General features: G+C 42.8%; 1 protein-coding gene across 14 annotated transcripts; it reads right to left on the bottom strand.

Annotated features, from left to right (window-relative positions):
* Positions 1-113: 113 nt before the first annotated feature.
* On the bottom strand, positions 114-20,016 carry synj1 (synaptojanin 1). Of its 14 annotated transcripts, XM_055514470.1 has the most exons (34): positions 19,873-20,016; positions 18,912-19,075; positions 18,694-18,780; positions 18,120-18,387; positions 17,303-17,528; positions 16,805-16,888; positions 16,506-16,583; positions 14,537-14,598; positions 14,043-14,139; positions 13,605-13,780; positions 13,443-13,524; positions 13,177-13,329; positions 12,031-12,196; positions 11,647-11,670; positions 10,995-11,186; positions 10,821-10,905; positions 10,399-10,539; positions 10,112-10,304; positions 9,867-10,025; positions 9,499-9,655; positions 9,198-9,324; positions 8,872-9,084; positions 8,705-8,783; positions 8,406-8,571; positions 8,100-8,282; positions 7,649-7,777; positions 7,449-7,487; positions 6,709-6,756; positions 6,092-6,133; positions 5,293-5,321; positions 5,018-5,207; positions 4,647-4,939; positions 4,358-4,381; positions 3,340-3,479 (listed from the first exon to the last, which is right to left on the bottom strand). In XM_055514470.1, exons 2-33 carry the CDS (start codon positions 19,033-19,035, stop codon positions 4,361-4,363), a joined length of 4,113 nt encoding a protein of 1,370 aa, XP_055370445.1. In that variant the 5' UTR covers positions 19,036-19,075; positions 19,873-20,016; the 3' UTR covers positions 3,340-3,479; positions 4,358-4,360. The 14 variants fall into 14 exon arrangements, with proteins under 14 accessions (XP_055370433.1, XP_055370436.1, XP_055370435.1 ...); XM_055514458.1 differs by lacking the exon at positions 4,358-4,381 and having other exon boundaries at positions 114-3,479; positions 19,873-20,015; XM_055514461.1 differs by lacking the exon at positions 4,358-4,381 and having other exon boundaries at positions 114-3,479; positions 12,031-12,187; positions 19,873-20,015.
* Between the last annotated feature and the right edge of the window lie 41 nt (positions 20,017-20,057).

Here is a 20,057-nt window from a genome sequence, read left to right as displayed (position 1 = left end):
CTCTAAAACCGCACAGACGGCGGAAGTATACAAAATGAAACTTAAAAAAATATATTTTATTCATTTTTATATTGTGCATATATATAATATAATAAGTTAGAAAACACCAAGACTCAGATCAATAATTTATTTTTGCATACATACAACATAAACTGCTTTGTCCATAAATGTGCAATCTGTTGTGCACTTAAGATATGGAACATTGAATATTAACATGAACCGCAGCTTCGCGTACAGATACGTACAGAATATGTTCAACAACACAGACTCTTATTTACTATGGTTTTTAGCCGTAAAAAGGAACAACAACCTCACAAAAGGAGCAATGTGTATCCTATAAAACTGCATGTTGAACATGACATGACACAAAGCGCCGCCTAGTCATTTACTGCTAACGTAGATACGGTTTCTACTGCACACATTTGATAACACGATAAATGCATTTTAGAGATGACACTGATATGTAAGCAAAGGCAACCTGTAACATCTGCTTACATGGGTAGCTACTGCTTTCAGTGCAGAAGAATATTATTACATACTTTACATGTGATTAAACAGAGCACAAAAGCATTATTTTGTTGGTACCCTTTTCTTACAGTTTTATCTTTTATGAATGATCCAAGTGCTGTTCCACATATTCCAAAGATCTTAGGGGGAACCCACATCAACAGCTGGCATGTGTCATGTTAAGGAGAACTGTACTCTCACTGACCCTTCACTGAAATCGGTCATCATTCTCAACACTGATACTGTTAAAAACTCAACTGCATTGAGTCAATGAGTGAAGTAGAGTATTAGTACAGGAAGAAATACTAACATCACCTCTGACAAGTTACTACACACACACAGGCCTCAAGAACGTTGAAGTCTAAAAGGCTCTCGAGGAGAAAACAGCTATGGGTTGGAGATACAAGGCGCCTTGGAGGAACACAACAAACACTGTAAAGGACAGTGTAGCTGAGTTTTCAGACTTTTAGTCAAACACGGTGAAGTTTTTTTATCAGAGTTGCCAGAGACATAGATTATTACTCAGACGGTATAGTGATTGTAAGGTTCTTTGTCTTGTATGGGTAACACTAGTGCCTCTCCACAGCCCTTGGAAGGCTGAAGAATGGAAGCGTTTACAACCATGAATGAGTGAATACGGTGAGTGAAAGCTTAGAACCTGATGGCTCTAAACGCTTGGACAAATACATTGTGTGTTAAACAAACGTTGCAAGCTCTGAAACGCCACTATTTAATTCTGTACGCACACACTCACATCCAAACACAAACACCACCACACAACAACAGACAATACACACCTGAGACAAAACACTCTACTTCTCACTACAGTGCCAACAATAGCCTTTAGAATAAAATGCTCTTAGTAATTAATCGCAGGACATTTGCAATAAACAAAGGTTTAAGTAAAATGTGCCCTCTTATTGTTGTGCATGGCATGTGCTTGCTGCCATGTCCACAGACCTGGATCACATCTGCTTCGTACTAAAGGGTAACATAAGTATACACATGTGTGGCACATACTCTACATTTAAAATAGTATGGTTTGAAACACAAGAGGTCAAACAGCTCTCTCATCCACAGGATCTCACCTAAATTATTCAACAGGACTACAACCAAGACACCATGAGCAGCGTCTCAGCGCAGATTAGTTGTGCAAACCACTGATAAATTCAACACACATGGTGGTTTTTATATTGAAAACATCCATTTATACATCATGACTATGTATATATGCAGATATAGAGCCAAGCAGAGAGCATACTGAGCGAGTGATCAGTTCTGCAGCCGTCGATCAGTCGGAATGACCATGACACTGAATTAACCTGCTGTCACAAAAAGGCTATGACGAAACTCAACATAAAGTACATTCATAATAAAAGTACAGAATATGACAGTCCACCACATACACAAAAAGGACAGAAAATATACTCTTTACAGGTCAAACCAATCACACACTTGCAGTAAAATGCCACACCTTCACTGTATAACATGTACTCTGACAATCCTGCTGTATTGTATACATCAGACGTCATGCAGAATATGACCAACGGCTTGTTTGCAGCAAATGCCAAGGTAACACTGATTCAGGGGAAACCTTGTGAATGCAGCGTCCTGCACAGCCACACAAGACATGTCTTTATATTGCACAGGAAACACGTGATTTGTGCGTATAGACATACTTTGTATAACTATATACTGGAGACACTGGTTCGTTTGTGTTCCATAAATAAAAATAAACATCAGAATGACTTAAAATCAGAGCAAGCCATTGTTTTTGTGTAACACACATGGGATATGAATTCTTTCCTGTGATTCAGAGGGAAACTGGTCTATCTTCTTAAATACTGACTCTGTACACACACACGCCCGCCCACACATACACAAACACATTTATTATAGATCTATACATATACATATCTGGATATGCCCTTTACATTTTAAGAATGATCCTATCTTTCTGTCGACTCCCTGGGGAAGAAGCTGTCATCGTCGGGACTCGGGAGTTTTGGGTTGGTTGCAGTTCTAGGTGCGATAGGAGGAGGGAGGTTCGGAAATACGGAAGGGGTGGGAGATAACCAGTCGGGCTCGGAGTCAAACAAACAGTGGGAAGGCTGAGTCTGCGTTTGGGAAACTAGAGAATTGGACGGGAAGACAGGGATCTGTGGTGTTTTGGTCAGAGCTGGAAAATCATCATCAAAAGTGACCCACCGCTGTGTTGGTTTCCCTCCTTGGGGGGGCGGCTGGCGTCGGGGCGCAGGGCCTAAAAGAACGGAGGAGGCTGGTGCCAGAGGCAAGGCAGGAGCAGAAGATAAGTCAGCAGCGAGGGGGAACACAGGTGCAGGTGTTGGACTGAGAGTGGATGATGGTCCAAACAGGGATGTGGTCCTATGGAGCTGGAGGGTGGGTGCAACAGCTGCGGTTGGGGCTGCTGGTGGAGCAAGGGTGGGGATGAGTGGCTGAGTAAGGGTGGGCATGGATCTCTGAAGGTTTGAATTTGGTGCAGGACGTTGAATGCTGAAATCCGGGGTGACTGAGCGGCGCTGCGGATTCTGCTGTAGAAGTGGGCCTGTGAAGGGGTTGGTGCTGCTGGGTCGGGCAGGAAGTGGATCAGCGAGGAAGGGGCCAGGTGAGGCGCGAAGTGTCTCCTGCGAGCGACTACGAGACGGGATCGGAGGAGGCGGGAGGAGGGAGGACGTGGACGGCGATGGAATAGAGAGTGAGGAAGAGGAGGAGGATTCGAGTACCTGCATGTCTGACAGAGTGGACGCCTGGTGAGAGAAGGATGCAGGGAGGGTGCTGGAGGAAAATGAGAATAAGGGATCGATGGGAGGCGTGTGCAGAGAGGCGCCTCTGGTCAGGGACTGGGTAGTGTGCCAGGAGGAGGAGGAGGAGAACGAGAAGTCAGATGCAAGCGCGTCGAAGGGGTCGGGCTTCCATTGTGCTTCGATTTGGATTCCATTCAGTCCATTAGTCTACACAGGAACAAAGGAGAAGATGTCACTCAGCTTTCAAAACAAACACAGCTGACAATATAAATCATAATACATAATAATAATAGTGCCTACACTGACAACAATGTTTAGAGATCACCTGTGGAGTTTTTTTCCCTAGACATAGAAAGATGTATATACATTTTACGCAAGCACACACACCTGGATTCTTCCTGTTCACACAAAATAATGATGTTTGTGTTCAGTCTTCTTTTCAGCTTTGTTCATGCTTGTTGTCATGTTGTTTCCGTAACACATGTTATTACTGTTGCGTTATGTATCAGTGGCTTGAGTCACTATCTTGTACTATACATTTTAATTATTACCTGAACCAGTCAAGACATAATCTATGATCATAAACTCCACAGGACACCTTAAACGTAGCCAATGTAAACTATGTATCGAGCTTAGCTTGTTACAATGATGCTTTGCTTATGCATCTCATTCCACATAAACCAAGTTGCTCTACTACAAAAAAAATTGCAAAGTAAACCAAGTGTCAAATAAAATCATGTTGTCATTGCATATGTGCTCACTGAAATAGGCCTGAAACATAGTGAGCAGATATGAAAGAACGTGTGAGGAAAAAACACCAACAACAACAACAACAGACAGACAATGCTCTGTCATTATGTCATTTGTGGAGTGACAAAATAAATAATGCTCCATTTTATCGTCGTAACACAAAATAATGTATGTTTTTGCAGTGGACTAAAAACAGGTTAAATCACTAGGGAGGAGGTGTAAAAGGAAGGAAAATATACAATGAGAAACAAGAAGGTTGCTAGTTGTAATGTGTGAGAGGTAATAACACCAGAGCTATGGAGGATGAGACAAAAAGGTGGTTTGACATCAAGTACCTGTCACCCTGAGGGCTTCTCCAGCTTGTGAGAGAGAAACAAATGTATCAGAGAGATAAAAGCAGGAAGACACAGACAAATGAAAAGGGCTCTTTCTTCCTGTCACATCCTGCTTAAACCATACTGACAACAGTGTTTAAAGTTCATACTTTAAGCAAGGATCTGTAATATGTTACCTAATTGTATGCAAGCATTCAAACCTTAACATGCTCTGTATAATAAATCGTATTGTTCTTTGTTCAGTTGACATTCCAGTAATTTAATTAAAAAGAAGCAGGGTGACACCAACCTGTGCAGCTGGGGCTGTCTCAGACTTGGCAGCATCTGGTGGCAGGGTATGAGAGGAGCGGGACCGTGGTGGTGGTTTAGGAGATGCCAGAGCCTGTGAGGGCCCAGGAGGGCCGGCAGGAGCAGGAGCAGGAGCAGCAGGAGCAGCCGCCTGCTGGGGCTGCAGTGGCGCTGGAAGTGAGGGCTGCATTGGTGGTGGAAGTTGTGACTGAGTTGGAGGCACAGCGGGTGGCGGCTGCATGGGTGATGGAACCTGGGGTCTCGCTGCAGCAGGTGCCGTCACGGGTGGAGCACCTGAGGGAGGAAACCAGGACTCCTTTACAGCAGTAGCATTATGATGTATAACAATAACACAATATAACAATGTCTTACCCAGAGGAAGATCACTGGGTTTAGCCTGGGGAGCGGGCACAGGCCGTGGTGCTCCAGGGTGAGTATCTGGGATGGGACGAGGGGCCCCAGGATGCACCTCTGGAATAGGTTTGGGTGCTCCAGGGTGAGAGAGAGGCGGTGGGCGGGACTGAGGAGGCATACTGATTACACCAGCTCGAGGAGGGATATTCTGATGGATGAAGAGTGAAGTAAAAATTAACATGCTGGGTCAAAATAGTCCGTTTGGTGATAAACAGTCACGTAGGTAACCTCACCGGCCTCGGAGCTCCTGCCTGCCCTCGACCTGAAAGTTAAAACAAACGAGAGAGCCCTGAATTCATGTGTTCAGTAGATAGAGATGCAAATGTGTTTTCTGTACTGTAACTGTGATTCTCACATTTAGGGAGTTGGGAGGTTCCAGTTAATGTAAAGCCATCATTTTTGCATAAGCTGCACTAAATAAGAAGGCAAACCAACCCCAAATTATGATAGACCAAATTCCATACGGATGAATTCATTATAAATGATGACTCAGTCATTCCTGAGCTGCAGGAGGTCTAGAAGAGAAGCAGGCCTTGTTCTGTGGGCCAAATGCGTGCAAGCACACACCTCCCTTCACCGTGCTCCTGAGCCACTCTCAGAGCCTGCAAACACGTTCCCACGCCACTTCGATGTCTCCTTCTGTGTACAACTTCACAGCAAAACCACGCAACCCAAGTCAGCCCCGCTAACCACACACACCCTTATTGTGACGGAGATTCAGCTAAACAAACAGAGTTCAAACAAATGGCTGAGGTGAAGACAGGCCAAATCACCGCTGGGCTTTGCAACCAGACCCTCCCTCCACCCAGCTACAAGCTTATTTTGTGTCAGCGCATTAAGACAAAACACAGGATTATTGTAGACAGAGACAGATAGTCTCACCCCAGACAAGTACCAGGAATCTGACACAAAGCTGGGTTTTCACGAGACAAATACCAACCTACATAACTGAGTATCCGTGCATTTTGAGCTTTTCTCTCTTTTCTTGACACGTTGCATCTATAAGCTCAGGTCAGGTGTTGTGGCACTCACCTGCAGCAGCATCTGGCCGAGGAAGAGCAGGGCTTTTTGGTCCTTTGCAGCACAAAGGAAACCAAACCACAACTTACTGTTATGTATATATAGGGATGCAGGCTAGAGGATGGAGGCGTGGTAAAGGCTGCAGTGATATACTGAGTGGAGGAGGTGGTGCAGGAAGTCTAGGGGAAAACTGGGCACAGGAAGGAGGTGTTCCCAAAGCCAACACGAGGGACTAGTGTTAAGTTTTAGAGTGAGTCTTAAGATCTACCTCCTGTAGCATAATCTCATATCGCCTCAAATATATACTCCTTATAAAATATATACAGAGAATGCTCAAGGCAACATTTATGATATTAATAATAACATAAACTAGTAGTTCTCTAGTTGAACATGACAGCGTTGTCATTATGCAGCCAAAGGAGCCAATGAGTTTCTGCAAAATGCATTCACCTACAATTGCACATCATACATCAAAGTCATTTGACTGATTTGATGTTTTAAAGTAAATACAAAAGACAAACCTAAATCACAAAAACATCTCTATCATCTTTTTTTTCTCTATCACCAACACTGATGAGCGAGACTACAGGTATCAGCTGAAACCTAGGGCAAGGCATCTGGCCAGTTACCTTCACTGCCTCTCCTACCGAGCAGTGGGCTGGGACATTCAGCACAGTCTTAAAGTCAAAAGGGGAAACAGTATTTTCAAAATAAGATGAAATAGGCAACACAACAAAACAGGCATAAACAGTTAATAATTCAAGTTTTTCAGGATATCACGACAAGGCAAGACAATTGCCATATTACAATTACCACATTACACATAGAGAGCCATTTGATGACGTTTAAGCAGCACTTCAAAACCTAAAGCATGACTCCCTCAAACCTGAAAGGTCCAGTGGTGACCATAAGAGAAGGCTAACTGTATAATTTGCAGGTAAGAAAAATGACACCCAGGAACCAAGATACAATAAATCTAAAAACATTCCTGTAAACTGGAGTTTTTCACACGCAAAGCCAACTGTCAGATAAAAGACAAATACCATACGTGACAGCTGAGCTACACTATATGTAATAACTGGTTCTAAAATGTGGTAATTCATGTTCCACATAGTTCATAGACCTTTACATGCAGTGTTACGTGAGCAGAAAAAAAAACTGTTTGCCCTCCTCTCCACGGCTGTCATCAGGGTTACTGCAACTTTAAGATGAGCACTGAAAGCCCATGCAATACATAGACGTAACGATGACAGCTTAAGAAAAGGCGAAGAACACAATGGGATTCTCAGAATGTAGCATCAGATCAGGGATAGCAGCCATTATTTTAGTGTTTCAGCAGTGTAAGCACATACACTCAGAGTCACTTTACCTCCAGAGTCCTTTCTAACTGGAAGAGGGCTCATGCCTCCTTCAGGAATGAGGCGGAGCAGTGGGGTAAAGGGTAAAATGTTAAAATAGATCTATCCTAAAATAACAAGTATCCACACAGGTCAGGATTGTGTTCACTTACTTATTTATGTCAAATAAAAATTAGGCTTTAACTTAGGTTGAACAAATGGGTTTCTTTACCTGAAGGTGGTGGTGGGCGTTGAGGAGGGGCCGGCCTGGCTGGTGGAGCATTGGGACGAGGAGGGGGTGGGCGTTTGGGCTCCAAGCCTTGGGATGTCGGTGCACCAGGCTGGAAATCCACAGGAGGTCCTGGATTGTAAAAATATCAAACGGGTGTAAGTGCTAAGTTTAGCAAACAACTTGTTAGCAATTAACCGGAAGATGTGACATGAAAATGACAGGCTTCAACTTCAACAGCTCGACAAGACTTATTTTAAAGAAGCACCACATATCCTCAACAACTAACACAACTAATTCTAACACTACACATTAGATTACCTGGAATGTCTCTCCTCAAAGCCGACGGACTTAAATCGGCTTTCATGCATTACAAACAAAACAAAGTTACAGTTTACACAGTGAGGCAGACAGACCGAAACCTGCCAGGACAACTGGACTGTACTGTATTCACCTTGTGACGGTCGGGAGGGTTGTGTTGCTCGGCTAGGCCTGCTGGGGGCTGCAGGTTCTCCATGGGTAGGGGAGGGACAGGGACTAGTGTATGGTGAAGGTAGAGGGGAGGTTCCGGGACCAGAGCCAGCTCCAGGCTGCAAGTGCTGAGGAAGAATCTCCTCAACCTCTTCATCCACATCACCTGGCACAAGAGAGAGGAAAAGACAGCTACTGTAATCTCCACAGCTGTTACAAGCATTACTTGTGTTACGTACACAGATAATGACAGGATAATAAGTGTGATGGCATGGGGGTTACACCTTACCTTCCATATCAAAATCATCATCTACCATACTTGAGTCCTCAGCAAGTAAACAGGAGCTGCCAGAGGTGGGGATGCTTCCACAGATTCTCTCCACACTCATCTCCTCCTCCAGACTTTTGATCCAGCCTGGACTCTTCAGACGGATGTCAATCACCTTGCCTAGCACCTAGAATACATCCATACATACAAGACACAAACAGAAAGTTGTACCAGTTTTGTACTAGAAAAACTGTGACTGAAATTAAAAAGAGCAGAGATTTCATGTGTGAAGCATTACAACAGAATCAGTGATGACTTACAGTAGAAGCACTGAGAGACAAAGCGGCAAGAGCAGAATAACCTTCCAGGAAGGTCACCCACATCTTCTCCTCAACAAACCTGCATGAACAAGGAGGCTGTCAGTGCAGTCAGATCTAAAATAACTAAAGTTGACTGACCTCTATCTGTGTAAGTGTAGCAGACTCACCTGATGAGAATGACCTCTCCAAAATTAGAAAACTTGTCCAGCAGCTCGTCTATAAGCGCATCGTCAAAGTAATCATCAGGGCCAGAAGAACAAAGTGACACCAGGATGGTGCCATCTGGAGGCCCTTGCAGGGCAATAACGTCTTTGTAGACCTGGTGTCGAGCCTCTGGGTCGACCTCAAGGATGTCTACATCTATTATTGACACCACAGGCCTAAATAAGGCAAAAAGTCAAAATTAATCGAATGGCACTTGAGACCTAAAACTAACTAATAAGTTTGGGTGATTCATCCAATACACTGGTAATATTTGTGAAGTTTTAGATACCTGTGATCTGAGGTCTTAAGCTCAGCCCTTCCATAGTATTTCAGATCGCCAGGACTCCAGGGGCAGTCTGGATCATCCTCATTTTCTCCAGATGTAGATGCTGCCCCAACAACATTCATCTCCTCAGCTGTAAAACATGCACACATTCATATGTGAAATAATGTTTATCCATTTAAGTGTGTGTCAGGACTGCACATATTATATAGCTTTTAAGTCTATTATGTGTAAGTGTAGAACCAAAGACAACAAAACAACACAGCAGGACATGTATTTTTACCAGTGCTGTGGCTCTGCACCTCACCTGTTTTGCTAAAGTTCCACTTCCTCCTCTTCCAGAGTATACGGTCAGTCCAGGCTGGCGTGCGGCACTTCTCACTGGTGTCATAGTCTTCAGAGAAGAGGTCGTACTTATAGGTGGGAGCAAAGTCCAACATTCCCTCTATGAAGCCTCTGAAGATCTGTAGAAGACATTTAAAAGGGGAGAACTGCCATTACTGACAGCCTACTTCATTTATCGTCCGGTTTAGATGTGTGTTTTTCAACTCTATGTTTCTGCATTTGTCCAGGGTTTTTACAGAAAACCTCGACATCTTATTTGAGTCTGCTTTCAGTAAAAAATGTCAAAACCTCAAACTAGTGCTGTAAATATGCACATGGACGTAGTATTACCAAACCAGCATTCTTCTGGTCCACCAACTGGTCCCCAGCTGTTAATGCATCCCAGTTCTGCTGTTTGATGAGCTCTTTCACTTCTTCATTAGGCAGGTTGATGCGATAGTTGAAGTCTCCACACCAGAACACGTAATCGTGCGAGTACAGCAGACGACCCTGGGAGACAAGACCGTACTGGTTATGCATGCAAGCAAGTTGAGCAAGCTGGCGTTTTGAAATGGATTTGGTTACGCCGGTGTCACCATGGGGAAGCTGAGTCTGCGCGTGATCTCATTGTAGTCATCGTTTCTCTCCTTGACCTGTGACTGGCCAGCAGCAAAGTGGGAGCAGACGAAGCAGATGCTGGTGGTGTGGAACAGAAGGCGGATAGCAACGCCTCCTTTATTGCCTGTGGCTCCACCCATTCCAGTTTTTACAGTATCCACAGCGACGTCTCTGTAAAAAAAAAAAAAAAGTATGAACCGACAGCATCACATCTGATTTGGCACTGCTGATTTAAAGTGTAATTCCATGTACAATGTTTCGGTACCTGATGAAGGGCGCATGCTGTGGGCGGATGAAAACAAACAGGCAGACTCCCACCAGCTGCTCTGAAGCAAGCAGAACATACTTGTGGTCCCGCGAAATGTTCTTTTGGAGCTCGGCTGCCCACAACTTCTGATTAGTAGTGCTGAAATAAAAAGGAACAGAAGAAGGTTTATGTAGTTTATTTTTCAACATTTTGTTTCTTTAGCTAAAATAAGAAAAAAAATAAACATATTACTACTACTATAACAAATATTAATCTAACATTCTGTATTATTTATTTTATTTACAGAGTTTTTCATTTTACAGCTCAATGACAAAGAACAATGTCATGTTGTCCAAAGTTGAAAAAGACTTTGCTTTTGCATAAACTCTTGAGTGACAAAGATATGCACTTTATCTTGGGCCCACATCTTAAACACATACCTGGCGCTGACGATGTTGCCAGCGTTCAGCTCAACCATTTCCTCAAACCCAATGGCAAAAATATCGACAGGGTTGGATTTGCTGTCTGTAAAGCGTGGGGGGAAAAATCAGACAATGTACCTTACATGTGTGTCATCAGTGCTTCACATCGTCTGTTATGTCATATCAACATACCCTGGAAGTCAGGGAACCCTGCCTTCTTCGGGGCATCCAGGAGCCAGTCGTTCAGAGTCTGGTTGCGGAAAGCAATGCTGCGGAACTGTTTGCCTCCATTGACGTTCCAGGTGCCAACACACACGCGGATCTGCTTGGGCCTCGTGTATTTATGGTAGTTCTGACACATTCCCAGCAGTACTCTAGGGGAGGCTGCAGAGGGGAGGAGATAATTATTGAGGTGGATCGACAATGTCAGTCTAGAAATGAAAGCATATACGTAAGGCTAGGACATGAATGTAAAATGCAAATCACAACCAACAGGGAAACAATCAAAGACAACAGAGGAAGTCCAAAACAGCATTCCAAAACATAGGAAGTGGAAGGATGTAAAATTGAACTAATGTTGAAATACAGATTATCGGTAACCTTGGTCTTGGTTAATTTGTTTTCACGGTGTAATTCTGTATAAACTTCCTATTAATCCCCAGAGCCTATTATTATTATTATCATTATCATTATAATTGTGTGGGACAAAGGTAAACCACTACAAACACTGGACAATAAATGAGTGGACAATATGATGACTGAGACAAATGAGAGGACAAGAACTTTTGTCTGGGAATGAAAGGGCTGAACCGATCCACTGGGGGCAATCCGTCGGTTACTATACCTGATTGTAAGACGGGCTCAGTGACTAAGAATGTGAACAAGAGCAGCAAGGAGAGAAGGGAGAAAAGGGAGGGTTAACCAGTGCTTCAACAGATAATGCTCGCAGTTAGTCAGCATTATTCTAACTGTGAGGAAGCTGACACATGGAGATTACACTTCCCACATGACGCTGCACAGACAAACCGTCCTCTTGTGCAGAGTGGGCTACAACAGCCATAGATTACATTCACACTCCCACAGAGGCAGGAAATTTCACGCTAAGTGTCAACAGTAAAACAGGTAATGAGCTAGAACTAAATTTGTGGATATAAGTATATTTTAAGAAAAGACATAATTTGCTGATTTGTAATAAAAGCTATCCCAAATCTTCCATGTATTCAATTACCATATAGACTGGACGTGGTTAGCAAGGCCCGAGCTTTGTCGGCCAAGTCGCTGTTCAGTGTGGAGCCGAGCCTCAGGATGTCTATAGCCTCCTGCTTGGAAGTGTCAAAGAAGTTGTTCTGGATGGTCCTCGTCACAGAGCGAGCTCCATCTTTTAGCTTCCCCGCCTACAAAACAGACAAATGCACCAATACTCAATACAAATGAATTAAATGAATGAATTAACCTGACAATTTTTCTAAAAACACCCGTACATCCCACTCCGACAAAAGAGAGAAGAAAAGGAGGAACAAGACAGAGAAAACCAGGTAATAGATTTTGGAATTGACCTGGAAGAACCAAAGCATGTAACTTTTAGATGTCACTTAAAATGCAAAATGGTAATAAATATTGTTTTAATGAGCTCTGATTCATCCAAGTTCATCCAAAATAAGCATAAGATCATTGCAAATAATTCTAACAAAAACATCACCTATTTAACCAGATTTAATGTCTTGAGGTCTCTGGTGAGCTTTTGAAAGTTGCTGGGGAAAAAAAAAATTCAAGGTCCTATCCCTGCCTCCAATACCAACATTTAAGCCAGAGTCACAGAATCAGATCCAGAATCAGACCCATACCGCAACAATATGAACTGACTTGGTAACTTACCACGCAGGTGGAACGGTCCAGAGAACAGCAGAAAGAGACAGCACACGAGAGTTAAGAAACAGCAGCACTCAGAGAGGATCAACTGAACTCTGCAGTCACTACATGCAAAATTCACAACTGGGCAACAACATGCTACGCGGCAAAGTGAACTTCCCATTGGTTCTTTTATTGTACAGTTGATTTCTTTTCAGTCATAACCTTATTCATACCAGAGGTGCTCATTTATACTGATTCAACAATCAGGTCAATTTACTTCTATTCTAATACGTGTTAATTTACTGTTTCACATGCTCATGCAGGATCAACAGTTGAGAGGATGTTATAATAGGCAGTGCAATACAACATATAAACCCCCGAAACAAGTAATCAGGTGCTAAACTTGAACTTAAAATGCTGAACTTGAAATTTTACATCTCAGACAGTTCTTCTCCCTAGCTGTGTATTTCAATCTGCCCAAACAGTTGTACTGTAACTTGTGTGCGTCAATATTGTGTTGTACCTTGGCCTTGCCATCGAGAGCACCTGTGCCCGCGTAGATCTTACTGATAGAGTCTCCGTTGGCAGACCACATGGTCCTAAACACCTCCTGGAACCTGGCCACCAGCTGGGGTTTCTCCGTCAGACCCATGATCTCCAGCTGCTTTGGCAACATCTGGAGTGTTTAGAAACAGGGTGTTAGGCTAAAGCCATTACCCTAAAGACCTTGTCAGGGGAAATCTAAAGTCTTGAAAGCATACTCCAAATTCCAAACTCCAAAACACCCACCTCAAGGGCAAAGAAGGCCTGTACACTGTTGGTTCTGTCCAGGCAGTCCAGGCAGTTGGTCCTGATTGTTCCGCCCTGACTCCTAAAGAGATGTTAAAAGGCTGAGCAACAACAGAAACTACATTTAGCACAACACGTTACAGGTTGGTATTTATTTCACACCTTTCGATGCCCATCTCTGCCGTGTAGTAGAAGAACCCACAGTCCTCTATGAACTTGTTGAGCTGGGGCTTGAGGACACTGTGAAGTTTGTCTGCTTTGCCCCCCTTCACATTTTGATGGTAGTCAAAGTTGACCATTTTCACTGCTGACGCGTGCTCCGATGCCTTTAAGTGACTCTGAGAGTGAGAGAGAAAGGAAGAGGACTCGTTGGCAGAAATGCACATGCCTGGTCATGCTACACAGCAGCGTTCGGTGGAATTTTGCATTACAATCGGTTAACTTAGGATATGTAGCTTAGGATACGAAATTATGTGTTGCCCTGACTTGTGTTGTTGCACTCAACACTACATAAAGAGACAACACTCAGGGTTGGCTAACTCAGTATTTTTAAGGGTACAGTACGTTTCAGTGCTAGGTGCCGAAAATGGCTCCTCTCACCTGAAACGCTTTGCTGAGCATGTGTTCCCCTTCTTTACCACCGAGCAGGTTGATGATGACCTGTTTTCCATACAATCGCCGCAGTGCAGTGAAGTGCCTATAATCAGAAAACAAATCACTGTACTGTAGTTCAAGATGCTAAGTAACATTTACAGTGCTACACATACACCAAAAGTTTAAGAAGTAAAAAAAATAACCTCTAAGCAGAAACTGTCTGCAGTAAATATAAAATAAGGCCAGCGTTTAATCGAGGGCTACAAATGTGTCCCTTCCCTGCAATAAACCTGTCACCAAGGACAGACTTCAATTAACAGATTTTCCTTCAAGAGGCGGCAGAGCTGTTCTTCACTGTAATGGGACATGACTGTAGAAACACAGTAATGTTGCTGCTTCTACTCCTGAGAGTGGTAATTTGTGGAAGGCCAGATAAAGCAGCGGGAGACATGCACACACGCGCCCACGCACGCACACCCACACGCACACACTTTAATTACCTTTCAAAAGCTGGGGCATTTGCCTCAAATCCCCGTGAGAGTTTGACACGATGGGAGCCAACCTAGCGGAACGAGACAACCAGAAAAGGCAATAAAGTCACAGGCTCCTTTGATATGGATATTGAAAATGTGCAAAGACACAAATCTTGCAAATGCCCAGAAAACCTGGTGGGAAAGAATGAAGTTGGAAAAAAGGTTTTTATACAATATTTCATCTATTAAAACACAACTTTAACTGTGTCCAAAACAGTAGAGGGTAGGATAGCAACACAGGGGCAGCGTGGACATTTGACAAAGACACTGAGCAACAAAAAATAGAAAAACAAAAGACCTTTAGGAAGACACCTTTAGGGGAACTTTTGATATATTAAAGCCTTGTATTAACCCTCGTGTTCCTTTTTTTCCTGTAACCCTTGTGATTTCAGTATGTTGCTGCCAACTAATCACCAGAAAGACAGAGGAGCCTCAGAGGAGAAGCAGCATGGGCAGGTATGACGACATCTTGACAGGCTTAACGGGACACGGCCTCAGTGGCTGGGGAAATCTGCTCACTCTGCAGGCCTCTACTTGCTCCTTGCTGATCTCTGTCTGCGCACAAATGCTCCCTGTTTTTTTTTTCTTTGTTACCACCACATTCTCTAGAAACATAGGTTCCCTTTCATTCTCACGCCTTCACTTCCTCATAACTCCACTTTCTGTGTTTTACTTCCCTTTGCAGTCTTTTCCTCTGCTTTGTATACATCTGCTGGAATATTTGCATGTGCTTATTGTGACTAGGCAGTTGTTGGACAGGCCAGGACATTTTGCTCTGTGCTGCTGCCATTTTGTCACAACTTCCTCTCTGTGCTGTTGTCCAGGTCTTTCCAATGCATATTTAATAACTTCCTGACACTCAGGTTACAGTTGTACACTTCTGATCAAACCTGCTTCAAACTCAAAGGATACAACCCAGCTGAATATTTTATAATTTCTCCTTTAACACAGTACTGAGAGAATACTGTTATTTCCTAAACTAATAGATGCTTCAATCTGTAAATTGTTGAATACAGATTGGATTTGTTCCTATCTAGTACCCATGAAGAATTACTTAGCATAAAATGTAACACTCTGTCAACCAGGACTTTAACTAAAATGGGGTAAATCAAGCAACTTTACTGATTTATATCTTTCCTGTTAAGGTTTAACTGACACTGCACTACACTTACGGTTTAGAGTCTAACTCCTATTACTATTTCTAAGATCAATTTTCCATGGATTCATCAATAAGCCTTCATCCTGCTCAGGGAACGAATCGGAGAGAATGGGAAGGACAAACTAAGCATTCCAGCCACAATTGGTAGAAGGGTCTAAGAGCTACAGTAACACAATAATTTAAAAGCAGGAGGGCTATAGTTCTGTCTGAAAACAACCCCGAGCCAACTACCCTCTGTTGTGACCAAACCAGAAGCCTGATATACTGAATAGGTGACTAATATGGTTATTACTGATCCATCTAGGAGATTTAACACCTCAGTTTTCCATATTATCAATTAACACCTATCCAGTTGCCTGGGGAACATCAATATCCTAAATCTGGAGAAGTGGTTGGGGATGTTTTCAAACCAGGCTCTCACCTGACCAAAGATGTCTGGGAGCTGAGGAAAAGAGGAAAAATGCCCTTTACCAACCACTGTATCTATCAACCTCCCACACATCTGAGCGAGTACACCAGTCTGTGCAATGTCAGGACAAGGCCAGGTGAATCCCAGTGATGGTATTTATTGTGAGCATTAAATCGGTGATTAAGTGCCTGCTTTAAATCTCCAAAATGGCATTTCCTGGACATGTCACTGTTTGTGGTTCCTGGATAAAAATCCATCATGGATTTTAACCTTGCCAATTGACACTGCACAGAGAAACCCCCATCGGCAACAGTATGAAAGCGCCAGCATCGAGAAGAGCCCCGGCCCAAAGATAAAAAACGTTATACCAGGTGGGGGTTTTCATCCAGTCGATTAGGGTGGCGATTCTCATTCAGGTGTAATAAAACTCCCTTAAGAGACTTTTTCTGAACAAAGCATGAACAAAGTGCATTAAAACTGGAATAAATATAACTGTTTAACGAGAAACAAAGGACGGTCCACCTTTTAAGGGACGTGTTTGACTTGTTCAGCAACTCCATGCACATATCCATGAGCAGAGTTCAGTGCTGACACATTTGTATGGCTTAATAAGTGAAACCCTCATACCACAGTGTAATGTAGGCGATAAAGATTTAGGTCCTATTACCTGTATTCCTGGTTGTTCCCAAAAAAGAGGAATGGATCCACGGATCTGTATGAACGACGAAACTTTGTCATCCAGGAAGACAACCTGTTCAGAAGACAGAGAAAGCAAAGTTTCATGTGTAATGTGACATGATGACAAACACAATTTACACACATACATAAAAACAAACAAAAAGGAAACCATAGGGAAGTGACAACATGCTTTCTATTCAGGCTTCAACTAAGTAGGTGATAACACTTCAGTGCTTTGTAATCAGATGGGTTAGCTATATTGACCAAGCTGTAACTTCCTGTTAGATTTCTCAAACAGGAACCGACCAAGTCATCGTCATATACAAAAAACTGCTGAAAGAGGAGTTTATATATCCAAGTGTCAACATATCTATTGGCAATATGCTGATTCGGCAAATAGAATACTGACTGGGATCAACAAAGAAAGTTTTCTAAACTGTTGCATAGAGGTTATTTATGATCATCATTTTAAAAAGATCTTATTTACCTGTTCAGTCTCCACAAAGTTGGCCACCTGTCCGTCATCATTTGTTCCTCGTACATTGAATCGTGTGCCGGCTCGCTCTGAGCTTAGGCGAGAGAAGATGCAAGCTTTGGCCTGTTTGTGACCTGCATAGATGGTCCTGATCTCCACCCCACCACACATCAGCCTCAACAGCCAGTCATCACAGTTTACTCCATAATGCTTCAGGTGCAGGTGCAGAGATTGGTTCCTGTTGAGTCATCAAGGTTTTATTAGCCCTGTTCAAAGTCCTTTAGTATTCATTATCCAATTATCCTGAAGTAAAATACCTTTAAATAAATGTATAGGTATATTAAACTTAGTCTGGCACTTTTTGGTCTTTTTTAATTGCTTCTTGTGTGTAAAGAGCTAAAGAAATATTAGATTTCTAAGGTTAAGACATGATATAAATAAAAGATCTGGTAGGAAATTTCGTCAGGAAGGTTAAAGTTAGTCATAACGTCATAATATATTTGCCCTCCCATTACTGTTAAACCTGGTAAATTTCTACTCTCGCCAAAAAATTGAAAGGAAATGGCAACAAAGAGGAAGAGGGTTTTGGTCTAATTTTAGCTATTGGTCTGTAAATGTGACTGGAGTAAAACTAACACCAGGCTTGTGGACATCTCTAAACAAAGAAATTCACTGTTACAGCTAATTTTAACACCTACACACAATCCCCATATCACACATTCAGAAAATAATACGCTGCAAGTGGAAGGCTGTGATGAAATGAAAGAACATGCATTTGGTGCAGTACATATCTAAACCTTCTGAGATTTAAAGGTCTGCCCTTTCTTACCAAAAGAAGCGATTATCAGTAGTGTCTTGTAGAATCCTGCGATGTGCATTAAGACTCAAGTCCATGCTCACTCCGGTGGAAGACCAGGCAAAGTAGAAGTGTCCCGAGTTTAGGACCTTTCGCACCTCAGAAATGCGATCCTCGTCTCCTGGATCATTCTTCAATGATATAAAGTCTGTCTGTGTGACCCTGAAGACCTCAGAATCCTGCACTTTCCCCACAGAGCTGCATCCTGTCACAACCACCAGACTGTGGAGCATAGAGTCACCTGCAAGTGTAAGGGTTAAAAACTTATAAAGACAAATATATATAAAGTGCTAGATTACAAGTGAAAATGTGAACATAGAGCGGTCAAATCTTAGCATCTGTAAAACTGAGCTTTAATCTTTTATGCAGCTTTATTTTTGCTGTGATAACAACAGTCTTCAGGTCATATGAGGGACAAGAAAAAGCAGCTTAAACATAAGTAGCAACAGAAACACAGGCACACGTGTACCCTGGGTCAAAACATGCAACAAGAGCCAGGGTTGTTCTGCAACCAGTAGTAACAAATAAAAATATTGCGCTCGGTTACCCAGGTTTAGGCGGAGGACACCAAGGATCCCATAGGCATCAACAATCTTGGTATATGTGTTTTTAATGGCATCCTTCTCAGCGGCCGCTAAAAGACAAAGACAAATGTTCAGGCGTAGTATCACAACTCTAAATTTGTTTTGTAGTCCTTGTAGAATTCTAATATGTGTTAACTAACTAACATCTATTTTTATAGTGCAGTCAAATAAGATGCCTTACACAAAACAGCAACAGCGGCCGACTCAAACATGAGACATTCCTCCCTGGTCCTAGTTTCCACTATAACACTGTAGGGAGGTGGGTCCAGTTTGTGATAAATGCGATACCCCTTGCTGAAGGCCATTTCTGATGAAAGATGGAAAAGCCTATGTGTATGTGATCACCTGAAAGCAAAAAAAACAAACAAGGAAAGACATTAACACAACAGGAATTCAATCGGGCACATCTGATGCCAACATGAGTGCAAGTTGCTATCTGTTCATTTAAAAATGATTTAAGGAAAATTTAGAACTATTAGATGTTTTTTATAGTGCATTAGGTTGTCAGTTTACATTTTTGGATGCAATCAATTCCTTAGTCTTTGGGAAATCTGTCATGTAATGAGGCAATAAAATGCGTGATGCGGATAGACGACAGACACACATTACGAAATCAGATGCCTGTTACACTATCACTTACTGAATCATTTTTAGTTATCGATTACGTTTTAAACTGATGACAACGATGAAGAGCCTGATACTTTAGTTAGGCCGAAACACTGTAATACCTTCCTCCTGCATCAGACTGTCACGACTTTACGATGCTGCTGAAGCTGGCGAAGCTATCGCTAACACGTTCCCACCAGCTGGCTACCTTAAATCTAAATACCGTGCGGTGAGGCGTAAAAGCAAGGAGACATAACAGTACAGCGAAAACAATTAGCTTTCTTTCGCGCATCTAACACTACCTGACGACGCTAGCTATACTTAGCTAGATTAATCACAGGGGCAGGATAGCTATGAGCCGTTAGCTCACTGTGTTATGGTGGAACTACCTGCACATCCGGGATTTCGACTTATCCTTAATACCTGCGCTTAGTTTAACGACTCGGCCACAGAAAATATATTCACATGTGCAAACAATTTGGGCTTTATCGTCAAACTGTAGGTTTCAACAGACGAAGGATTGGATTTCTCCTTACCGTCTCCCCCTGCCGGGTCGTTAGTCCGCTGTCACAACACAGCCCTTCCCGGTCTGCTGGCAAAATGGTACATTCCGTCACGCGGCACGCCCACCTTACGTCGCATTACCGTAACACTTAGTAAAATGATGGAACGCTTTCAAATTTAAGCGTAAGTGAATTATGGAATGCGTATAAATGAACCT

Source organism: Betta splendens, chromosome 14 (assembly GCF_900634795.4).
Source record: "Betta splendens chromosome 14, fBetSpl5.4, whole genome shotgun sequence".
NCBI lineage: Eukaryota > Metazoa > Chordata > Actinopteri > Anabantiformes > Osphronemidae > Betta > Betta splendens.
Note: the sequence above shows the minus strand (reverse complement) of the source record. Positions and strands in the feature narration are given on the sequence as shown.